Source organism: Heptranchias perlo, chromosome 43 (genome assembly GCF_035084215.1).
Source record: "Heptranchias perlo isolate sHepPer1 chromosome 43, sHepPer1.hap1, whole genome shotgun sequence".
In the NCBI taxonomy this organism is placed as follows: Eukaryota; Metazoa; Chordata; class Chondrichthyes; order Hexanchiformes; family Hexanchidae; genus Heptranchias; species Heptranchias perlo.
The window spans coordinates 2,564,223-2,588,965 of NC_090367.1; the positions used below are offsets into that span (position 1 = coordinate 2,564,223).

General features: G+C 43.7%; 1 protein-coding gene across 4 annotated transcripts in view; it reads left to right on the forward strand.

The window, feature by feature from the left end:
- The window catches only part of LOC137306405 (ADP-ribose glycohydrolase MACROD1-like), a 631,024-nt gene extending 607,031 nt beyond the window's left edge, over positions 1 to 23,993 (forward strand). For 3 of the 4 annotated variants that reach the window (XM_067975577.1, XM_067975579.1, XM_067975578.1), the window contains 3 exons: positions 6,402 to 6,483; positions 7,879 to 7,974; positions 23,035 to 23,993. In XM_067975577.1, coding sequence (XP_067831678.1) covers positions 6,402 to 6,483; positions 7,879 to 7,974; positions 23,035 to 23,060 — 204 coding nt within the window. In that variant the 3' untranslated portion in view covers positions 23,061 to 23,993. The remainder of the gene's footprint in view (positions 1 to 6,401; positions 6,484 to 7,878; positions 7,975 to 23,034) is intronic. The other variant, XM_067975580.1, reaches the window with a different exon arrangement.
- The last annotated feature ends 750 nt before the right edge of the window (positions 23,994 to 24,743 follow it).

A 24,743-nucleotide genomic window follows, 5' to 3' on the forward strand; every position in this document is an offset into this window, starting at 1 on the left:
GTGTTATTACAAGGTTCATAATCCTGCACTTCACATACAGGAGATAGGTCTGTGGAGATTCTGCATTAAGGCTCAGTTGGTAAATGCACTTTCCTGGTGGTACTGAGCAAGATCCTAAGTTCGATCCACGGCCTGAGCTGCATTAGCTGATCTCACCTACTGTGAATGTTGGGTGCTGGGCTAGGGAGAGAAAAAAACCTCCCTGTTCATTGACCCAGCTTGTCTAGGTCCCTTTGTATTATCTCACATTGCACAAAAGGAGAGATCCCGATGGAGGTTGGCCTATCCCAGCATTCTGAGTGATAATCCAAAGGGCCCGTGGAGGGTTTGCCCTATTGCAATGAACGTTGGGATAATTTCGCCTCTATTGTTGCCTTTTGGTTTCCCTTGCTCAACCAAGGAGAGAACCCAAGAGAAAACATTTGCATGTCCAATAGCCCGGCAGCTGTGAAGAGAAAGACAGGAATAGAGGATAAGAAAGAGGGAAGGAGAATATTTTATTACTGTGTCCCATATGCAACACATATGATAGGTGCCTCTTGCTGCTTTTAACCATGTTTGTGTTTCTGGTGGGCACCTCAGGTGTACAGACTGTGACTTGAAAATCCGTGACTTTGTCCAGGGTTAATTGCTTTGGTTACACATAGACTGATAGGCAGGGAGAGCAACTGGGCCAAATATCCTCTCTGTCCTCACTAGGCAGAATGATAAAGATGTGAAGCTAAATGGAGGTTCCTATCATCCTGATACCAGTTCATCTACACCAGTAGGGAAATAAATTCAATTCCATTTTAAAATGAAATAATTACAGTTAAATGCAGTGACCTCGGAATGTGTCCTTTCTTGAGTGCTTGTTGATAAAGGCTTTGCTTGCAGCCACTGCATCCTTTCATTGTATTTGAAGCTATATGAAACCCAGTTTAATTATAATGACCCTTTTCATTTTACTCTCTCAGCGAGTGAATATCATTTTGTTTTGTTTTTTCATCTTGGAGCCACACAAGAAATGCCCCTGTCAGTGTCGCAGGTGGCCCTGTTTTAAATTGCAGGGCAGTAAATTTGTTTTTTAATTGAAATTTCACGCGACGTGTAAATCTCTCTTCTGAAATTAATTCTGCAGTGGGTCAGTGTCGAGTGTTGAGCTGTGATAAGAAATTAGCTCTCATTCTTTGGCGGTAGCCTGTCGGAGCTTTCTGCTATTTGCATGGGGGTATACACCAGCTCCTCACAATTGCAGCTGTGCCCTTGGATGAACACTGGCACACAATTTTATGCTGAAAGGCAAATGAAAGAAACTCCTTTTTTATTACAGTGTTAAAAATACAGTCAATTCTATATTAAGAGGTTTCGTTAGGAAATAGAGAGAAGTAATGGTCACCATGAAATCCAGCACCTCGATTTTAAATTTCTCATCCTTGTTTTCAAATCCCCCGTGGGCTTCGCCCCTCCCAATCCCTGTAGTCTCCATCAGCCCTGCAACCCTCTGAGATCTCTGCGGTCCTCCAATTCTGGCCTTTTGCGGATCCCCGATTTTAATTGCTCCGCCATTGGCCTTCAGCTGCCTAGGCCCTAAGCTCTGAAATTCCGTCCCCAAACCTCTCCACTTCTCTACCTCTCTCTCCTCCTTTAAGACGCTCCTTAGGGCCTACCTCTTTGACCAAGCTTTTGATCACCCATCCTAATATCTCATTATGTGGCTTGGTGTCAAATTTTGTTTGATAATGCTCCTGTGAAGCACCTTGGGACGTTTTACTACGTTAAAGGCGTCATATAACTGCAAGTTGTTGTTGGTAAGTGAACCACTTCAAGTGTGACTTTTTTTTATTTATTCATGGGATGTGGGCGCGCTGGCGAGGCCGGCATTTATTGCCCATCCCTAATTGCCCTTGAGAAGGTGGTGGTGAGCCGCCTTCTTGAACTGCTGCAGTCCGTGTGGTGAAGGTTCTCCCACAGTGCTGTTAGGAAGGGAGTTCCAGGATTTTGACCCAGCGACGATGAAGGAACGGCGATATATTTCCAAGTCAGGATGGTGTGTGACTTGGAGGGGAACATGCAGGTGGTGTTGTTCCCATGCGCCTGCTGCTCTTGTCCTTCTAGGTGGTAGAGATCGGGGGTTTGGGAGGTGCTGTCGAAGAAGCCTTGGCGAGTTGCTGCAGTGCATCCTGTGGATGGTACACACTGCAGCCACAGTGCTCTGGTGGTGACGGGAGTGAATGTTTAGGGTGGTGGATGGGGTGCCAATGAAGCGGACTGCTTTGTCCTGGATGGTGTCGAGCTTCTTGAGTGTTGTTGGAGCTGCACTCATCCAGGCAAGTGGAGAGTATTCCATCACACTTCTGACTTGTGCCTTGTAGATGGTGGAAAGGCTATGGGGAGTCAGGAGGTGAGTCACTCGCCGCAGAATACCCAGCCTCTGACCTGCTCTTGTAGCCACAGTATTTATATGGCTGGTCCAGTTAAGTTTCTGGTCAATGGTGACCCCCAGGATGTTGATGGTGGGGGATTCGGCGATGGTAATGCCGTTGAATGTCAAGGGAAGTTGGTTAGACTCTCTCTTGTTGGAGATGGTAACACCTCTCTGTCTGAACACTTTGATTGCTTTGACAACGGGCAGTTGGAATGATTATCTGTAATCACCAGGTATTGTTCTTTGAATATAAATGCGAAAGGTTCAAGGATTTCCTGACATTCACCTGACGAAGAAGGAAGCCTCCGAAAGCTTGTGATTTTCAAATAAAATTGTTGGACTATAACTTGATGTTGTAAGATTGTTTACATTTGTTGGAGATGGTCATTGCCTGGCACTTGTCTGGCGCAAATGTTACTTGCCACTTATGAGCCCAAGCCTGGATGTTGTCCAGGTCTTGCTGCATGCGGGCTCGGACTGCTTCATTATCTGAGGGGTTACGAATGGAACTGAACACTGTGCAATCATCAGCGAACATCCCCATTTCTGACCTTATGATGGAGGGAAGATCATTGATGAAGCAGCTGAAGATGGTTGGGCCTAGGACACTGCCCTGAGGAACTCCTGCAGCAATGCCCTGGGGCTGAGATGATTGGCCTCCAACAACCACTACCATCTTCCTTTGTACTAGTTATGACTCCAGCCACTGGAGAGTTTTCCCCCTGATTCCCATTGACTTCAATTTTACTAGGACTCCTTGATGCCACACTCGGTCAAATGCTGCCTTGATGTCAAGGGCTGCAGGTTATCACATGTTTAAAGAAAGAGCTTGTATTTATATAGCGCCTTTCAGGACATCTCAAAAGTGCTTACAGTCAATGAAGTACTTTTGAAGTGTGGTTACTGTTGTATTGTGGGGAAATGCGTTAGCCAATTTGCACACAGCAAGCTCCCACAAACAACGATGAGATACATGACTAATTAAACTGTTTTTTAATGGTGTTGGTTGAAGCATAAATGTTGGCCAGGACACCGGGGAGAACTCCCCTGCCCAAATTTACTGCCCAAGTTATGCACCATCCTCTCCTGCGTCATGTGACACATAACTGGCTGAATTTTCCACTCCAATGCAGCAAGTTAAACCTTAAAAGAATATTATCCCTTTGACATGATTTTGGGTGGGCTGAGGGATGTATATATTGTGATGCACAGGTTACCATATGGGGTATGGCTGTACAGGTACTAGCTGTTCTCTGGCACTTCACCAAAGGTTTCATGTGTGACTGAGCCCAGTCCTGTCCTTACCTGACGTCTGCAGATCTGTGTATTTTCCAGCAGGAGACCATAAATGGTGATCAGGAGCAGAAATCCTAGCTGATTTTTTTTCCCCAAGCTCAAAGGTGCATATACTACCTCAGACACCCCCATGGTGTGACCAGCTACCTCAGCACAGACTGAGGATTGAACCTGAGACCTTCTGGTCTGTCTGATTTAGTACAACAGTGGATGCTGTTTCTATTTCTGTTCCCCTTTAGCCACTATTTTGACCCTCCTGTGGCTATGCACCGTACCCTAGCTGAATGCGCGGGCTGACAGGCAATGGTACCATATTGATCCATTCCACGTTTTGTATCTGACACTTAATGTAGTGTACTGATCCATTCCATGTGTATCTGACACTAGGATAATCTCATCAAGGACTCCGATGATAGACTACAGACAACATGAAATGAAATGTCTTAAGAAAGAGATCAGAGATCAGAAGGGGAAGAGATCTATAGAAACCAGTTAGTACAGGCAAACCTGAAAGCAATAGATTTGAAAGGTTCTGAACAACATGTATCCTGAGTCTTTATTCATTCCCAGGCTAAGGGAAATAGTGCAAAGATAACCCTCTCTCTAGTCTTCCCTTCTTCAATGTAAAAAGTAAAGAATCTTACAACACCAGGTTATAGTCCAACAATTTTATTTGAAAATCACAAGCTTTCGGAGATTACCTCCTTCGTCAGGTGACTGAGTGTGGGACTCCTTGAACGTTTCGCATTTATAAGTCAGAGAACAATACCTGGTGATTACAGATAATCTTTCCAACTGCCCGTTGTCAAGGCAATCAAAGTGTTCAGACAGAGAGGTGTTACCTACAGGACCACCGAATACACAAACGGCCAGAACACAAGACAGAGAGAGAGGGAGAAACATCCGAAAGGAAGAGAAAGACAGAGAATGACCCGTTGTATTAAAAACAGATAACCTTTATTCGCTGGTGGGGTTACGTGTAGCGTGACATGAACCCAAGATCCCGGTTGAGGCCGTCCTCATGGGTGCGGAACTTGGCTATCAATTTCTGCTCGACGATTTTGCGTTGTCGTGTGTCTCAAAGGCCGCCTTGGAGAACGCTTACCCGAAGATCGGTGGCTGAATGTCCTTGACTGCTGAAGTGTTCCCCGACTGGGAGGGAACCCTCCTGTCTGGCGATTGTTGCGCGGTGTCCGTTCATCCGTTATCGCAGTGTCTGCATGGTCTCACCGATGTACCATGCTCCGGGGCATCCTTTCCTGCAACGTACGAGGTAGATAACGTTTGCCGAGTCACAGGAGTATGAACCATGTACCTGGCGGGTGGTGTCCTCTCGTGTGACGTAACACCTCTCTGTCTGAACACTTTGATTGCCTTGACAACGGGCAGTTGGAAAGATTATCTGTAATCACCAGGTATTGTTCTCTGACTATAAATGCGAAACGTTCAAGGAGTCCCACACTCAGTCACCTGACGAAGGAGGTAATCTCCGAAAGCTTGAGATTTTCAAATAAAATTGTTGGACTATAACCTGGTGTTGTAAGATTCTTTACATTTGTCAACCCCAGTCCATCACCGGCATCTCCACATCAATGTAAAAACGCATCTGGCCTCCACTTGGCATTCCTCCCAATGCCATGCTGACATCAAGTGCCCTCATGCAGTATTTATATCCTAGAAACTATCTCTTAATTCCACAGCACTGGGAACACAAAGACAACTCCTCGTGTGCAAGTTTCCACATAAACAGTAGTTTTGAAATTGTGTTTTGCAACTTATTTTCTTCCCAGTGAGCCCACCTCAGTAGCTGTGATGCCATTCATGGTTAAGTAGCCAATTGACACTTGACGTCTACACTCACACATGAAAACCTATGCTGGTTAAAGCAAACCCGGAGGAAGCTTCTTCACAGAAACAGTTATGAGAATATGGAATGCGGCAAAGAGCAAAGATGTTTAAAAAAGAGATGCATACTTACTTTGGAAGCAAGAGCGTTAAGGGATGGAAATTAGGATTTAAGAGATAGAGCTGATAGGACTTGATGGACCAAAAGACCTGTTCCTATTTTCTTATATTTCTAATGGCCACCTGGGTGAGATACCTGATGGCTTTCGGCGGATGTGGACTGTACCCAATAAGAATTGATGCTTCCATAGAGAAGGGGAGAAAATTGGGGGAAAAAATATCTCTTTACGTCCACTTTACATCTCTGCATCCCACAGAACATATCCTACCCCAGTGAGATGAAACAGCAACAACTTGCATTTATATAGCGCCTTTAACATAGTAAAACATCCTAAGGCGCTTCATAGGAGCAATTATCAAACAAAATTTGACACCGAGCCACATAAGGAGATATTAGGACCTAGAGCTTGGTCAAAGAGGTAGGTTTAAGGAACGTCTTAAAGAAGGAGTTGAACGTCTTAAAGAAGGAGAGCAAGGTGGGAGGTTTAGGAGGGCATTCCAGGGCCTAGGCAGCTGAAGGTATGGCCACCAATGGTGGAGCGATTAAAATCAGGAAGGCACAAGAGGCCAGAATTGGAGGAGGGCAGAGAAAGGGAAGAAGAAGGGGAAGAAGAAAGGGAAGAAGAAGGCATGCACTACTGTAGGTTTGTAATGTGCAAATGAAAATCCACCTCTAGTAGATGATAATGCACAGTGTTGACTGATGAGAGCTGATGGATTGTGTCTTTTCCAGTTTGACCGCATTATATTCTGTGTCTATGTGAAAATTGATTACCAGCTGTACAAGGAGAAGATGCCTTATTATTTCCCGTATGGTAAGAGAGCTCAATATTCTTAACTTTTCACTTTTGAATTTTCTTGTTAACATAACAAAATGAGATTTGAATATATAAGAGCATCAATCAAACCCAACATTAGTGATGACTTTCTTATTATAGGTATTTGGAAGTGTCATAAGTCAAGGCCCTTGGGTTCCTGATAAAGAGTGATGAGGAGTTAGTGAAGGGCACTGGGAAATATAAAAGTACTAAGGGAGATGGGGTTCACTTGGAGGGAGGGAAATGAAACACTTTCCACCCTGATTGGTGATTCTTCCATATCACCCAGCAAAATATATTGTGGTGGCCTCCAATTATCCCCAACAACATCAGTGTTCAAACAATGGGCTGTGGGTCACACCTGGTCGGTGGACCCTGGCAATCCATCCCAGGCAACTCAGCATGCATGCCAACCATCAGCTGTTCATACTGACATCAGGTTTTGGGGGCCTGGTCAGTGTTTGCTGACAAAAATCAGCAAGTGCTGGGCCCCTCTCCCCTCAGTCCTATTCCTATCCAAATGCAGCTGCTAATAGGCCACATTCAGCCCTCTGCCCTGAAAATGCTGGAAAGGGGAAATGAAAGCAAGAGGGAATGGACGGCAATGAAGGGGATATAGAGGGAGAAAATTAAGGGGCGATGGCAAATTGGAATGGAGGGGGAGAAGAGTGCCAGGTTCATTGAGGGAGGAGGAGGAGTGGGAGGGTGAATTGAGGGAGAGAAGAAGAATGACAGTATGAACTGGGAGGGTTGGAGAAGAGTGTCTTTGTGAAAGGGCAGGGATTTGGATGGGGGCATTGTCTCTGTGAACTGAGTCTGTGGAACTTTGTCTTTTTTGTCCCCCATCTCTCCTGAAGGCACTGGCACAGTTTCATTCATCTGGTACTTTGGTCAACTGACCATTCTTTATGTGTGAGACTCGATGGTATGTTGGCAAGCTATTCAATATGGAGGAGCATCACAGCCAAGCTTAATAATGTCATCACCTGGATGTCTACACATTTGCATTTTTCATCAGGGGAGTTACTGGGTAGCATTGAGGAGCAGGAATCTAATTGATTTTTTCCCCCTGCCTAAGTCAGACTCACAGATGCCAATTGTAGTACCCCCCTCTCCCACTATCCTGACTATGATCAACTAACCCAGACTGGGAACTGAACCGGGGGCCACTGGTTTATATGACAGTACAGCACAACTTGGTGCATTTACCAACCGAGCTTTCACAAGAGTTACTGGGGACACTAACCAAAGAACACAGTGACCCCCCCTTCCAACTGAACGATACTGGATGTAGGGGAGACTGACAAATGAAAGAGAAATGACGCAAAAAATAGCCATCTCCTCATGTCAGCTGTACAATCATTTTGTTTTATGGTTTTCATTTATCTTCAGATGCTGTTACTCCAGAGCCTCCAAAGGAGAGACCCAGCACTGCTGATAAAGATGAAAAACAGACTGAGAAAATGCTGAAACTCGGGAACAAACAAGGTTTGTGTCTGCACTTTATTGCAGTGTAGTGATTTATGGTGTTGCAGTAACGACCAGACATCAACTTCCCTTCAGCCTCCACTCCCTTTTTTTTTAATAAAACTGCCTCTTTACTGTCCTATCGAGCATTCAGAGTAAAGCTCCCTCCACACTGTCCCATCAAAAACTCCTAGAATAGTTACAGCATGGCTTAAATACAGCATAATACTCCAAGGTTGGGTACAGCACTGATCAGATGTACAGTAAAGCTCCCTCTACAGTATTTTAACAAGCATTCTCAGGCCAGATGCAGCACGGGTTAGAAAAAGAGTAAAGCTCCCTCTACACTGTCCCATCAAACACTCCCAGGGCAGGTACAGCACGGGTTAGATACAGAGTAAAACTCCCACGACAGTTGATGTTGTACCTAATGACCCAACCAAAATCACAGAGTCACAGAATCAGGACAGGTTCAGTGCATTGTTCACTAGTCAACAGTTTGTCCGGAGGATAGGAACAACATTTACGCCAATGACTAGAAGATTGGTGTCCGTACAGAAACCTGGACAATGAAGGAGAGCTCCAGAATGCTAGGCTGGGGGTGGCTATGGAAACTTCAAGCTTCCTTGATTGCGTACACTGCCAATATTGGGCTTCTGCATGAACAATGGCCACTTGGGTGAGGTACTGGAGTGTAACTGACCTCCTGCGGAACTGTACCCCAGCACGAGTCGGCAACTAAAGGAGAAGAGAAAGGAAAGTGGGACACAAATAAAAAGGGAGAGGAGAGCATTGGAAATAAACGAATGCTCCGTTGCCAAGGTCTTAACTTCAGCAGAAAACATTCTCCCTTTCTGGGAAGGATAACTCATTAAGGTGAAGCAGTGGTAATTTAAATCCTGTTAAGCTTTAAATTGCTTGCAGTTGAGAAGTCTGCTTTACGTGGAGTGCAGTTCTTATTGTGCCTTTAATGGGTGGCAGTTGTAGGTAATGGGCTCTCTCTCCCGCACTGCTGATATAGCAGGGTTCAAGCATTAACAAATAGTATGCTGCATGGTTGGGGGGGTGAACATGTTGGGCACAATTTTAACCTAATTGGCCCGTCAAGAAACTGATGAGATAGGGTGCAACACTGGTTTTACACCCTGCCTGATTCTACTCTCCATTGAAGTTAGTGAAGAGTAATATTGGGCGAGGTGTAAAACCAGCGCTGCACCCAATCCCGTGGGTTTCCCGCTCGGTGAGTTAGGTTAAAATTGCCCCCACATTATCTCTCACTCTGTCTTATGTTGGAATGCTAGCAGGAGCACTCATGAGGAACTGCAAGCTCATTGGCAGCCATCCCTGCTGAGTGCTGGCTGTTCCCGCATGTGACTGCACACACCATCCCCGTGGAGACAGAGACACATCCTGACCTCGCCACAGCATGATTTTCTGGGGCCAAGCCTTTTATTTGAATAACTTTGCATGCTGCAGCTAATGTTCCACAACGCAGCACAAAACATGAATTCAGGAGGCAGATCCAGCAGCTTTGTGCAGAGAATTAAGAGCCTTGGAACTAAACACACACGAAGACAGCGCAAAAATTCACTTGCCCACAAAACACGCAAATAGTTGCGTTCGAAAAATATTACTGATCCTTCTCCCCTAAAAGTATTACATTATCTAATACCGCAAAGCAATCCCATGGGCAGCAGCACCTCCTAAATGTTTCACCCAGGTGCCCGTTCTTAACGTGTCAGTCTGGTCTCTGCTGAGTTAGCTGATCTCAGGTGTGCCATTCAACCATGAAGAGCATCGCAGCCAAGCTCAATGCTGTCTTTGCCTGATATTCAAACCTACGCACTTTCCAGCAGGGGTCACCGTCATGCGATCAGGAGCGGGAACCCTGGCTGATTTTTTTCCCCATCCCTAGCCTCAAATGGTACTGAGGCCAGTTGTAGTGCCTGAACTGCTGATCATTTACTGGGCCATTAGGGAAGTCCTCTGTGGTAAAATTGTTAAGATTGTATTGTTTAGACGTAATTGATTCAGTTGCCAGGATTCTTCAGTGCAGAATGTGATCACTCTGCATCTCTTAATTATTTGCAGAAAATTGCGTGAAGGTCCACTGACTAAGTGAAGGACACCATGATTAAGTAGGTTAAGACCTCTGTTAAAATAGCAGAGAATGAAGTTGGATAAAAGTGTGTTAAACATTCATACAATAACATCAGCAACAGTCACTTTTTACCCTTTTATTTTTTAACCTGGGCAGTTTGTAAATCTATTTTCTTGTCCTGTTTCTGTATCACATCCGTGTTTTTTTTCCCGCTGCTAATGCTTTAAACGAACATAGGAAAAGGAGTAGGTCGTTCAGCCCCTCGAGCCATTCAATGAGATCATGGCTGATCTATATCCTAACTCCATTTACCTAACTTCAATGAAGGGAGGGAGATTGATGTTGTCTCCTGTAATTCCCCCCACACGATGAGTTCACAATCTCAGCATGTCTGGACCCAGGCCCTGAGAGGAGATGAGAAGCCAACATCACCCCAGAAGGAAGGAGAGGAACCTTATTTCATATTCACAGCCCACAGATCCAGTCATTTATTTTGGTCAGCCTTTTTCAGTCGGATACACAGGAGACCCACCACCAAGTTTAGCAATCTCCGAATCTAACCTCTGAGAAATCCACAGAAGTAAAAGGTTCCATTTTCCCGATATGGAATGTACACATTCTCCCTGTAGGGACACTCGCAACTTACCTAAATCCAGAGAGCTTAGGTAATGGTTGGCAAGAGCCCAGGCTTAGGGGCCCACAAGTGTACACAGGAGTAATGCAAGTGGACAGTGGACAAAGTATATGATAATGGAATTTGTATATGTTGGAGTCTGGGTGGATGTGTAATAGGATATAGAGGGGCAGAGGGCTTTAATTGGTCCACATGTGCCACATTTTATACTGGTTACCCTCTCTGGTTTTCAGATCAACACCTTCATAGCCAGCATCAGTCACGAGGGGAATGAGAGCCAACTGTAAATTCACAACCAAACAGCAGAAGCTAAGGTTTATTGAGAGCCCCAGGTGAAGGGCCAAGGCCACAGTGGAGAGATTAGGAGGAAAATCAGGAAGTAGTGATTAGGTGATGCCAGGCATTGGTTTCAAAAGCCTTTCAGTTGTAGGATAGAAGTAAGAGTGAGGGAGGGGAGGAGTTCTACAGCTTAGACGTCCTGCAAAGAATGAGTTAGTGCAGTGCACAGTGGAATGAGTCGATCACCACCAAAAACAGATTAATTAGTCATTCAGCTCATTTGCTGTTTGTGAGATTTTGCTGTGCACTAACTGACTGCCATGTTTACCGACAGGACAACAGTGACTGCACCTAAACTAATTCATTGGACGTGAGGCGCTGTTAGACATTCTTTCTTTTGATTTTAACACAGTGAGGATGCAGGGAGGGGCGATAGCAATTCAGTAGTAATTTGAGCTTAGAAAGAACAAGAGGAGAAGTGACCATTGCCGTATAATAAAATAGACAAAAAAGGTTGCGATGGAGAGAGAAGTGAGAGGCTAGAAACGAGAGAAGGATCAACAAGCTTTTCCTTGAATCTGTGTCAGAATCAAAACAAGGAATGTCAGTTTTGTGGGAAGAGATTACTGTGTTGTGAGGAACTTCAACTAAAGGCTTATCAGAAAGCCTTTAGTTGAAGTTCCATTAAGCCATTATCAAGTCCAAATGCTTTTTCTCCCCCTTCCATTTTATGTCTCAACTCCTTTCAGCCATGGGGATAGTTGAGTCTGAATGGCATTCAAGGCAGGGATTCAAATATGGGTCCTCTGACTGATTGCCTATTGCTCTACCCTCAGAGCTGTTGGTCCACTCAAAACCCATCAAATTCTACTTTCTTAAAACTTTGTGATTTTTTTGCACAAATTGGTGCCAAATGATGGGCAGGCTACAATATTGGACTCACATCAAGATGGCAGCTGCATTGCCCTAAAGGTAATCTCACTCAGAACTCTCACACCTTGATTTCCTCTGCGTGGCATTGACAGATGAGGTGAAAGAACCTGTTCTAACAAACTACCCCACCCAGCATCTCTTCATAGTTAAGACTGGCAGAAAATGAGGTAAACCTAAGCGTCAGGATGAAGCTCCTCCAATGCCTCCAATGCCTCCATGGGTAAATGCACCATATGATGTGATATTGAGCCATGTGGGCCAGGAACTTTGATCCCAGTCTGTGCTCAGTTAGCACATCTCAGCTGGGCCGGCAGTTAGAATGCAGCACTTGGCCTCAGCGTCCTTGGGCTAGGGTTGGGGAGGGAAACAATCGGCCAGAGTTCCTGCTCCTGATCTTTATCGACCGCCACTTGCAGGTAATTGTGGACGTCGGAGCAGGATCGGGCCTCCACGTTTGATACCGTGCTGACACTCACTGAGACAGTTCACACATGAAGAATGGACTCTTGTGTGAAGGTCCCAGAGTGTGCCCAGCACCTGTGGAACTGTACCCCAACTACTGTGAGCACCTTCAGGAGAGCAGGGAATTAAAAATGGCAACTCGTGATCTATAAATTGAGTGATCTTACTGCTAAAATAACTGGAAGATCGGATTTGGATGAGCACTTGAAATGCCATAGCATACAAGGCTACGGACCAAATGCTGGAATATGGGATTAGAGTAGACAGGGCTGATGGCCGGCGCAGACACGATGGGCCGAAGGGCCTCTATCCGTGCTGTATAACTCTATGACTCTATGACATCAGGCTGATGCTGTCAGACACCGAGATGTGGTGACCTCACAGTGCTCCATTTTCAACAACAACACATTTATATATCGCCTTTACATGGCAAAATATCTCAAGGCACTTCCAGTTTGCGAGGGCGGTGGGGAGGTAGAGCAGGAGTAGAAGGCGGACGTGGGGAAGTGGCTGAAGGCGATGTCCGCGGTGGATTTTGAAGGTGGGGAGAGATGTAGGAAAATGAAGGAGTTTGAGTAGAGTTTCAAGTGCGGGGGAGGCTGCAGGGATGGTGAATAGCACTGTAAAAGAGCGGAAGGTTGGAGGAGGTTGCTAAGGTAGGAAGGAGTGATGCTGTGTAGGGATTGTCTCTCAAACACAGATTTTTTAGGTCATTGTGAAGGAGATTTTTAAACTTTTAAACATTTGCACACTGAGTCAACTAAACACACACTGCTGTCTCTATGAAGTTTAATTTGCAATCACTCGCACTGTCTCACAAGTCACTCAGGTAAAACAGATTTTTAAATATTGTGGTGCAGTACATCAGATGATTGAATACTGAGACAGCTTTATTCCTCTGCATCTGTTTTGTTTTTCTAATTGTTAAACTGATTGGTGCCTCTGGTAATTAGGCACTGAAATTGAGGTGAATTGTCTGAATTTTCACTTCTGAATCTTTGAAGATTGAAAACCAGTCTTGGTCCTACTTGCTCTGACTTTGTCCTGATCGCTGGGCAAAAAATGTTGGTGGAATGATGGGTGTGAAGCATTTGTAAGGTTCAGTGGCCATATAATGACACTGAATAATGGCACAAAGCAGTGTTCAGGGCCTATTTTAGAGTATACATATCAATCAGTGTTTTGAATCAAAATATAAAGGAATTGTTCAGTCACTCTTGATAATCTAATGACTTTTTGGATTTGTGTTCTTAAATGAACTGGCAATAAAGAATTTTAAAAATTCTTGCCACATATCTGAATGTCCAGGTCTGTTTGAAGCAGTTCTGTACAATATAAATGGACGCTATGCGAGCAGTGTGAGGCAACCAGTTAAAATCAAATCAGAGGGGAGAGATGACTCGTAGTGAGCTACGCATGCAGTAATTGAATCTTGGGGTTCCAATAAACTTCATAAACTCTGATTGTGCTTTATATCAGTACCTCAGTAAATACCTGCTTATATCTACATGCCAATGTACGCTATTTACCATTTCTAACTACTGAGGAAGTATTGAGTTACAGGGAAATGAAAACTCCAAATGTTATAGGTGAAAGATTAATAAAGGTAAGAGTGACGTCAGACCTGAATGTATATAGCATCAGGTAACTGGTGCCATAGGGATACCAGTTATTGTGGGAGTTGGTTACAGACATAACATGAAGACTATATTAGAATTTCTACAAAGATTGATTGATACGTCTATTACAAGAAGGATGTAATATAACTCCAGTAAGCATATACTTTTCTGCTGAAGTTACACATCATACTCCAACTATTTAAACCATTCATAACAACCTACAAAGCAAAAAACAAGACAAGACTCTTTGACCCATCAATCCTGCTCCTTCCACAGACCATATACAATCTGTCAGGGATCCTACTCCATCCATTTAATATCCCCAGAGAAAGTTCTGTATAAATATTCTCTGATCACCAAAGGTAGCTAAGTAAATCTCCAGAATACTCATCCATCATCACCTCTCCACTATTCAACCTTGATCTTCCTGCCCTCAAAAGACAGCATTAGTATTTGATGATCTCTGTCTGTACTTATCCCTATAATCTTCTCATCTGCTTCCAACCAGAGATTAACTTCTTCAAAAAAGAGCTGGATCAATCAATTCAGCATAAGCTTATTTAGAATGAGGAAGGAGGAAGCCTCCGAAAGCTTGTGAATTTAAAATAAAATTGCTGGACTATAACTTGGTGTTGTAAAATTGTTTACAATTGTCAACCCCAGTCCATCACCGGCATCTCCACATCATATTTAGAATGAGACTGTGTGATGATTCTTGACTTCAACAGTGAGGATGTAGGGAGGAGGAAGAGCATGTAGGATGATGTATGTGGAGCTTTGAAGAAATAAGAGAGGAAAGCTTTGGCAATGGAGGCAATATTGAGGCCCGCAATGTCAAAAGATAAAGGACTAAAGGTGGAGCCACCAAAGGTAAGAGGTGGCAGTTCATCGATAGACTTGTGAGACACATGAAATAACTGGGTCTTTGAAGACCTGAAAGAAACAAGATTTTCATTGCACCATCGAAGGGTGTGGATGGGATCAAGATGTAGTGATTCAGCCGTTGCAACCTGGCATTTCTTGTGGGCACTGATTGTGTCCAGTCTGAAATAAGTTGATGATTGTAGAATGGATTCATCAGCAAGAGAATGTATGGGTTTGGATAATAAGAGTTATTGAAATGAAGAACAAAGACCTGGGAAACCTCTGAGTTTCTGGAGAAAGGCAGTGGATAAATCATCACCAAAAGCACAGATAGAGAAATTTGTGAGGAAACTAAATAGCTATGAAATTAGCTTTGGTGTCAGACCAAAACTTGTTTAGAAGTGCTTGGTGCTGACCCTTTCAAAAGCCTTGGAGATGTCCACATATAATTCACCAAGGTTCAAGAGGTGCATGACGTAGGTCACAAGATCACCAGTGAAAGGGCCACGCCGAAAACCATACTGGTGGGCCTAGGTGCCAGCAGCCCTCCCTCACTTCACCCCAAGTGGCCAATGATAATGAATGAGCCCAGACCAGTGTTGCTCACATAGGTTCAGACCATGGAGTCTTTGAGGCCACAGAATAAAGTTTAAATCCATGTTCCTATTCATTTGCATGTGCCTCAAATTGCTGATATTAATAGATCATGCTCTGCTGATTTAGCATTTTTCCACCAATGAGGCAACCGTGCTAATAATGCTTCTTTCTAAACCTCCAGACCCACAAAATTTAAAGACCAACCAGCAAATAAGAAATATAAGTCAAATAGAACTAAGTCCCACTCCAGAGAAATGAGCACATAATCCAGGCCGACACTCCTAGTGCAGTACTGAGGGAGCGCTGCACTGTCGGAGGTGCCATCTTTCGAATGAAACTTTAAACCGAGGCCCTGTCTGTCCTGTCATGTGGAAGATCCCATGGAACTATTTTGAAGAAGAGCAGGGGAGGCCTGGCCAACATTTATTTCTCATTAAACATCGCTAAAACAGATTATCTGTTGATAATCTCATTGCTGTTTGTGGGAGCTTGCTGTGCGCAAATTGGCAGCCGTGTTTCCTACATTACAACAGTGATTACACTTCAAAAAGTACTTAATTAACTGGAAAGTGCATTGGTACGTCCTGAGGTTGTGAAAGAGGCTATATAAATGGAAGTTCTTCCAAGTCTTTCTTTTTTTTTTAAGTTGCCTGGGCTTTGAGGAACGGAGTGCAAGGACTCAGTGGCCTGGACACCCCTGACCTAGACAGTGAATGTGAGCAGTGCGGTGAGCTACTGGGGGAAGTATTACTGAGTGCCAGGGTACTGCACCCTAGCATGAGTCATCCACTTCAGGGGGACAGGGGGTGTAGAGGGAGAAAACTGGAAAAAAAAGCCACAAAAACGAAGGGTTAAATGGCAAACCTTTCGCATAAAACCTTAAAGCCATACAATTCATGCTGAGTAGCTTTTTAGTAGATGAATGGTGGGAGTTACTAGAGAAAACTATTCCTGTCTTTCCTCATCAGTACTCACAATCAAAGAAACTGCTGAATAATTTACTACCAAATTGTTCCCATCGCCTCTTTATCAACCAAGCTATATGTCTTTGTTAAATATTACTTACCCAGAAGGAAAGGAATGGAAGGTTTTAGTGGTTATTCCCACTGTTAGCTCTACTTTAATTAATAAATGTAATCTACATTCACAGGGACTGGTTGCATTAATAACTGGACTTTTCTAAGTTACGGAACAACTGAATATAAATTGTGGAGCTTCTAATTTTTCTCTTTGTTTATTAATGCCATCCTTTCCTTCTTCCACTTTCCTTCCTTACTCTTCTTAAGGTACTGACTCATGTTAGGGTACGGTTCCATCAGCCGATCCTGGTCCTATCCTCACCTGCATCCCCACACACGCAAACTTTCCACCTCGTTGGATGGCGATCAGGAGTGGAAATGCCCAAGTTATTTATCTCACTACTGTTTGTCCTGTTGCATGTGTGGACGTCAGGTGAAGCTAGAATCAGGCACGGCTGTGATGACCACTGTAGCATTCGCGATCTAAGATTGGACATGAAGAATGGCTTCTTGAGTGAGGTACTGGAATATTACCACCTCCCATGGAACAGTACTTCTGCAAAAATAGCACCTTCAGGAGATGATTATCAAGATGCCATGTATGATTATTCTATTTTAAATTTCCCTCCGCATACCTGTCGATCCCCCACTTTAAGTTCTTTCCTCTACCTCCCCTGAAAAAAAATCAAACAATGATATTAATATCTCCATAATTCCCAATCCCATTTCACAATAGATATCGATCTTTTTACAAATGTCAATTGACCCCAAATCAGCTCCTTCCTCCAGGTGTCTGTTCCATGTGTCCACTATCCTATAGGGGGAACATTTCCCCAATCTGTAACCTTGTTTGAGGCTTGTGAATTTTGTACTTGTGTTCTCTCGTCCTGTGCTCAAGTTAAATTGCTTGTTTATGTCAGCCTTCTCCATACCTTTTACCTGCGAGCCTTTTCTTTTTGTTTTACCAAATGATGACGTAGCTTGCCTTAATAATGAGTCATCCTGACTTCGCTCTCTGATGAAGGGCAGCATTGTGTCTTTTCATCTCAAGTCAATTACAGAGTGTAAAGAATATCATTCATGTTTTAAAGCCTAGTTAATGGACAATCAATTCCTATCAGGGTGGAATGATATTTAAGTAAATTTAATTCCAGCTGAAATTGATTTGTGCTCAGTCGTGTGATCTTTCAAACATAGTAATCACATAACAAATAAAAGACGTCTGCAAGCTGATTGCTCACTGCAGCCTCTGACACTCCAGCAGGGCCACCAGCATTTCAACAAGAGCGAGTCTCAACAGGACTCCATTTAAAAAGGAAATCTCGTAATCAAGACCCCTTTTAAAGAGGGAGTCTCCTCATCGGGACCCCTTTTAAAGAGGGAGACTCCTCATCGGGACTTCTTTTAATAAGTATTTCATTGGCTGTAAAGCCCTTTGGGACATCCTGAGGCTATATAAATGCAAGTACTTTCTTTTTTCAATGAACCTTGATTTCAACGTGGTGAGGATTTAGGGAGGAGCAAGGGTTTGTGGGACAGTGTATTGAAGCATGAGGAACAGAGAGGAAAGTTGAGACGAGCATCAAATTTTGCAGAAGGGAGAGACAAAGGAGGTTATGGCCGAGAGAGATCTAAGGTTAGAGGTGAGAGACAGATCATCCAATTACATAACAAGCTCTACCTTGTTCCTATCCAGGAGTAAGGAATCTTACAAATAAATCTTACAAATTGAGTTTACCTCCTTCTTACGAATCTTTATTTGAAAATCACAAGCTTTCGGAGTTTACCTCCTTCGTCAGGTGAGTGAGTGAGTGAGCTATGCTTCACTCACTCACCTGACGAAGGAGGTAAACTCCAAAAGCTTGTGATTTTCAAATAAAACTGTTGGACTATAACCTGGTGTTGTAAGATTCCTTACATTTGTCCACCCCAGTCCATCACCAGCATCTCCACATCATGGCTATCCAGGAGTGTGAGAGAAGTGCCAAAAGAGCCTCCCCAGATATGGGAGCAAGATTTAAGTCTTAGTCAGCCTTGGGCTTTATAGAGAGCTGAGTTGTTGAGAGGAAAAGAAGTATTTGGCATGAAAGAGAAACTGAGCTTTTCTGGAGACAGCTTTAGCAATGGAAATTCCAATTATAGGTCAGAGCACACAGTGAAATCAAATAGATGAAGAAGGTCTAAGGGCGGAGACGTCAAAGGTAAAAGCGGAATTGATTGATGACCCTAATTCTTAAGTGTTTTGCTCCATGTATGGTGTCCTGGGACTCACCTGGGACAAAAAGGATGGGCAGCAAATTACTGCCAGGTGCACCCAATGACAGTCTACAGCTGGTCGGAGGGGTGTGTACAAGGGACATGAATTAAACAGCAACAACTTGCATTTATATAGCGCCTTTAATGTAGTAAAACGTCTCAAGGCACTTCACAGCAGCATTATCAGACAAAATTTGACACCGAGCCACATAAGGGGATATCAGGACAGATGACCAAAAGCTTGGTCAAAGAGGTAGGTCTAAAGAAGCATCTCAAAGGAGGAGAGAGAGGCGAAGAGATTAAGGGAAGGAATTCCAGAGCTTAGGAAGTTTTTTATTTCCATTGTTTTTCAGTTAGAATACACAACCATACATTGCATCGATAATATAGTACACCATATAGAAGATGCAGTATTCATGATACAGAGATACTGAGTAATCATTATATACTTAGCTGCTGACAGCCCTGGAGACTGATTCTGGGCACTAGTGTTAGTGTGTACCGCTGTCCTTGCTCACTTTGGTTGTATCGCCTCTGTGGCCTAAGGTTATTGCTCCAGATGGAGCAGATTTAATCAGCAGTTTCACCGGGCTAATTGTTTTCTGAAGTTTGGTAATGTTTTTACGGGCAGCTAGAAAGCAGATTGTTCTCATATAACCAGACCATCAAAGAGTGTGAATTGACGACACACTCTGGGCTGGAGAGGGAGACTAGCCAGCCAGGACTAGTTCAGGTCCTTGTGGTAGAATAGCCTGTCAACACTCACTGCCTAGGTGTATACATGAGGATTGGCCACTAGGTGAGGTATTAGAGTGGGGCTGGAACCTGTGGATCTGTTACCTGGGCAAAAGTTAGCACCTTCAGGAGAGGAGAGCAAAAAACTAGGGGATTTTTTTTTAAAGAGTCTACCATGAGGAAGGACCTGGTTTAAAAATGACAGTCAAAAATAATTTATTTTGAATAAACTGGCTAGTTCTGATGTTTTTGTGCATACTGACGACATGATTATTGGGTAAGTCGCTTGGGAGGAGTTAGTGAACCCAGTAATGAGGGGAAGCTGAATTAGCGCGCACACCGTGGAAATGAGATGACCTGTGAAGCAGTCGGGGTTAATGACTGTATCCGCACTGATGTTGATTTCGCTCCCTCACACTGTTTTGTGTCATCAGTTCTGGAGATGTTGCTTTTTTTTTTGCAGAGGAGTTTCAGGTTCAGCATTGTGCGTTTGATGAGAAGAGACCGCTGACCTCGCTATTTGCCCTGGAGTCCTGGTTCTGAGATTTATATTCTGTTTCTATTCCACTGGTAGCTCCGTGGTGCCGAGTTCATCTTGTTTCTACTGCAGGATAGAGTCTTCAGCATCGGATCTAAGATTTGCACCTGCAAAGTTACAACTTTCTCCTTCTCCGACTTTCATCGCGAGGTGTCAGCCGTGGCTCAGTGGGTAGCGCTCTTGCCTCTTGAGTCAGAAGGTTGTGGGCTGAAGTCCCACTCCAGAGATTTGAGCGCATAATCCAGGCTGACACTCCCAGTGCACTGAGGGAGGTGTTGTCTTTCGGATGGAACGTTAAACCGAGGCCTTATCTGTCCTTTCAGGTGGATGTAAAAGGTCCCATGGCACTAGTGGAAGAAGAGTAGGAGAGTTCTCCTGGTGTCCTGGCCAATATTTATCCCTCAACCAACATCACTTAAACAGATGATCTGGTCATTATCTCACTTGTTTGTGGGATCCTGCTGTGTGCAAATTGGCTGCTGTGTTTCCTTCATGACAACAGTGACTGTGTTTCATTGGCTGTAAAACGCTTTGGGATGTCCTGAGGTCATGAATGGTGCTATATAAATGCAAGTTCTTTCTTTTTCTATTGATCTTGGAGAAGGTGAGTACAGCCCAATAGTGCCAAAATTTCATAGTTGCTCTGTACATCCACTTTGATCACTCGCAGCCAAAATCAGAACAGTATAAAGTTCAGCCATCAGAAACTATTAAGCCTCCCAAGGAAGGTTTTGTTGCTTCCAACACCATTGGCGCCAGGTTACTTTACAGGGTTACCGTGTGGCTTCATAACAGTGACTGCACTTCAAAGTCATTCATTGCATGTGAAACCCATTTAGAGATGTGATAAGGTGCTATATAAATGCATGGTCTTTCTTTCCAATGGTGCCCTTGCTATCATTAGCATCCCTGTGGTGTAAATAGCATATTATCCTCAAAGCTATCAATCTAGGGCTTCCTCAGTGGCACTGTGCATTAACCCAGTGAGTAGTTGATCACTGATCAAGAAGTTACTAGGTTCAATCCTTGGCTTGTGTTGATCTTAGTCAGGGTGATAGTTGCTCTCTGTAGTCCTGGGTAGGGAGGAGAAAATGATCGAGGTTTTCTGCTCCAGATCATTATCCAGTAGCCATTGCTGGAATTGCAAATGTGTGGGCATTAGGTGAGGGTAGAATTGGGATTGGCTGTAATGTCACCTGGGATTGAACAGTCTGCTGACAGTCACTATCAAAGCTCAGGTATAATAATTAAACTAATAAATCTTGTGGGGAGGAAGAAATGTAACAGAGTCTTCCAAAAACTTCTAAAATGTTTGATTTACACACTTATGTGCCTTATGATATAAATGCATTAATTATTAAGGTTATCAATGTATCTTCATCAGCAATAAAGAGAACTCTCATCTTACCCCATATCTGGTTTTGGTGTGAATCCTAATCGTGCCCTTGTGATGTGGGACACAGTAATAACGTAGCCCAGTGTGCCCGCTTTCAGTGCCAATCAGATGATTTTTTTTTTAACAGGGAATCTCTTTAATCCTGATGTTTTATATCAGGAGACTGATTGATTGTGAGATATGGAAAGTTACATTTCCATTGCCTCCCTCGCGTTGGAAAGACACCTTAGAATATCTCACAGTGCAGAGAAGAAAGAAAATGGACACCAAACAAGATGGAAATAGGGGATGGGACCAAGAGAATAGCAGCCAATGTTGGATCACATTGGATGGTGGGGAACGAGGAGTAGGCCAGCGTCAAACTGTGAGTGGGAACATAGGGCTGATGGAGGTCCTGAGGTAGGGTGAGGCGAGATATTTGAAGGGAAGAATTTTGAAATTGATATGGAGGGGCACAGGAAACTAGCAGAGCCTGGCAGAAACCATGGTGATGGAAGTGCAGGGCTTTGAGTAGATAAGAACGTGGGCCGTGGCATTCTGAATGAGTTACAGTTTACAGAGAGTGGATGTAGGGGAGACAGCTACAAGAGCTTTCGAGAAATCGAGCTTCAAAGTGATAAAGGTCTGAAGTAGAGTCTTGGCAACTGTGGGGGAGATGTAAATTGTAAACAATTTTACAACACCAAGTTATAGTCCAGCAATTTTATTTTAAATTCACAAGCTTTCGGAGGCTTCCCCCTTCGTCAGGTGAACGATGTGAAATAGATGTAAGGCAGAGGGGGGTCGATGTTTCAAAGATAGGAGAAGGTGGTCTTCGTGAACGAATGGCTGCGGGGGAAGTAAACTACACACCAGATCAAGCAACACACCAGGTTCTGCACCACCGGGCTCAGCCCAAAGTGGCATTCAATGAGGTTGAAGTAGAGGAGAGGCACATAGGAATTGATGAGGGCAAAATCGGAATAGATTTCTGTTTTGCTTGCATTGAGTTGGGCTAAATTTTGATTCATTCAGGGCACTGCTCAAACAATAAAGCTTGACCCAACATTCAGAAGAGCACCCCTAGTGCCCCAGCAGGACATTCCTGTTCAATCAACCATCCTTACTGACTCTGGGTGGTTCAACTAAATGCCAAATCGAGACACTTTTTTGCTGTTTATCTGCATCCAGTAGGAACTGGGTTGAAATTAACCCAACTCATTTCACCTGGGACCCTGATGGCAGAGAGTGGAGACATTCATCCTATCAGATTTGAACCCAGTTCCCAGAGGTAAAAGGCCACTGCAGCATTTCACCTGTGGGGTAGTGTTGCTTTCAGTGTCCCTAGTACAGTGGCACAAGAATTATGAGTAGGAGAAAGACTGAGACTGAAGGCCTCTTCTAAGGGTGGGATTGATGTGCATTTGTCCAGGAAATATATGTGGAAGCTCAGCCTTGCATCCAGCCCAGTCCGAATATATTTGACGCTGTCACCATTTGCTAGAGTGTGAAAAATGTTATGTCCTCTGCATTAGCACAGTAATATCTCTTTGAAAAATGGAAAACGAGCAAAGAAGCCATTGCAGTTAGATTAACCTATTCTGCCCGTTCCCAATTGCCAACACACCCCACATTCATTAACATTTAGCTTGTGTTTTTGATGGATTAGGTGTCAAGTCACAGAACCAGCTTTAAGAACAGTCAGTGAAGGATGAAGGCCCTTGTTACACGAAGAAAGCTTGAACTGAAGACACAGCGAGAAATATATTCCTCACGGTTTCCATTCTAATTCATCTCTGGCGATTCTTGATCTGCAAGCTGAAGATATAATGCTGCATGAAAATTATATGGGGAGAAACTGTAAATTCTGGATTATAAAGCACACTCACTATTGAAATCAATACACTGGTAGCAGAAAATCAAGTCTAAAAGGGATGACTTATATTCTGTATTTTATGGTAAGCTTTTCCTATGCTTTGATGATTTTTTTTCATTATGTTTGCAAGCAGACATTTTTTTAATTCCCTCCTGCCTTTCCATTATTGTCAGTGTGACTCTTCCATCTATCTAGAATTCTCTAACTCCTCCCATCTATGCATTATTCTCAATGTTACTCCCTCCCACTATCAGTTATTCTCTTTGTAACTCCCACCCACTTACCTATTATTCTCTATGTAGCTCCTTCCCACCTATTCATTACCCTCCCACTAATCCATTACTCTCTATAAAACTCTCTTCCCCATATCATTCCCTGTGTAACCCCCTCTTATCTCTGTCTGTTATGCCTATTTGGGGAAGGATGGTTTAAATCGCAGCCTCCTCCACAGCTACAATCATTGCCGACTGGTAGTCAGTGGTCATAGACTGCGACTGCAGTGGGTGGACGGAGGGATTGAGGCTGGCAGTTATGTTTGAGATGCAACCTTTGTGACACTCACTAATACGCTGAGGGAAAATCTTTGCCTTCCCCTGCCCCATTTTAGTGTCTTCTTTCCCCTGAAGCATAGTTCTGTGCGTTGATGTTTTTTTTCCCTAGTCTGTATTTGTTGTTGTGCTTTTAATGGTTATTTGATTCTGACATCATTGTAGCTGATGGTCTGACTCTATTGATAAAGTGATTCACATGAAGCTGAATGTTTATATATTTCTCTTTGAAGGGATGTGTCGCTCATACCTCATGGACACAGGAAGTGTCAGATGTAAACTCCAGGCTGAGTCACAAAGGCAAGGTGATGGTCGTGGACTTCACAAATACTCATTTAGTACTCATTAATACAGTGGGGTTTTCAGTGTTTTAATGATCACTTCTTGAGTGACCATTTTACCAAACATCCCCATTCTGTCTGTAATCAGAAGCCTCCGCCCCTCTGCCAATAGCTTGCCATTTCAAGTCCCCCTCCCATTTTCACTCATGAGTTTTTTCTGTCTTTGGTTTTCTACACTGCTTCAACCAAGTTCAATGAAGACTTGCCGAACTGTGTCTCACCTTTCCTGTGCATTCTGCTGCCTCTGGTCTGACGATTGACTTCAACAGCCTCAAACTTTAGCTGAATCCCCCATTTCCTTGCCCGATTCTCCCGTTCACATTCCACTACGTTGCTTTTCACGTTGGAGCAAATATATTTACTTCTCTTGCCAGTGCCTGTTTGCAGCTTGGCTGAGATGACCTTTGCATAATATACAGCGCTTTTCATCTCTTTCCACCGTTAGCTGCCTCTTTGCAATATTACTCAACAGAGGTAAGAAAATTTGTGAAGCTATTCAAGAAATTACAATAACGGACAGATACCAGGCACTATCCAATAATCCAGCAGGAAACTGAGTCATAGAGGAAGAGACCGCTAGAAATCCAGAGAAGATAGCACAGATAAATTTGTG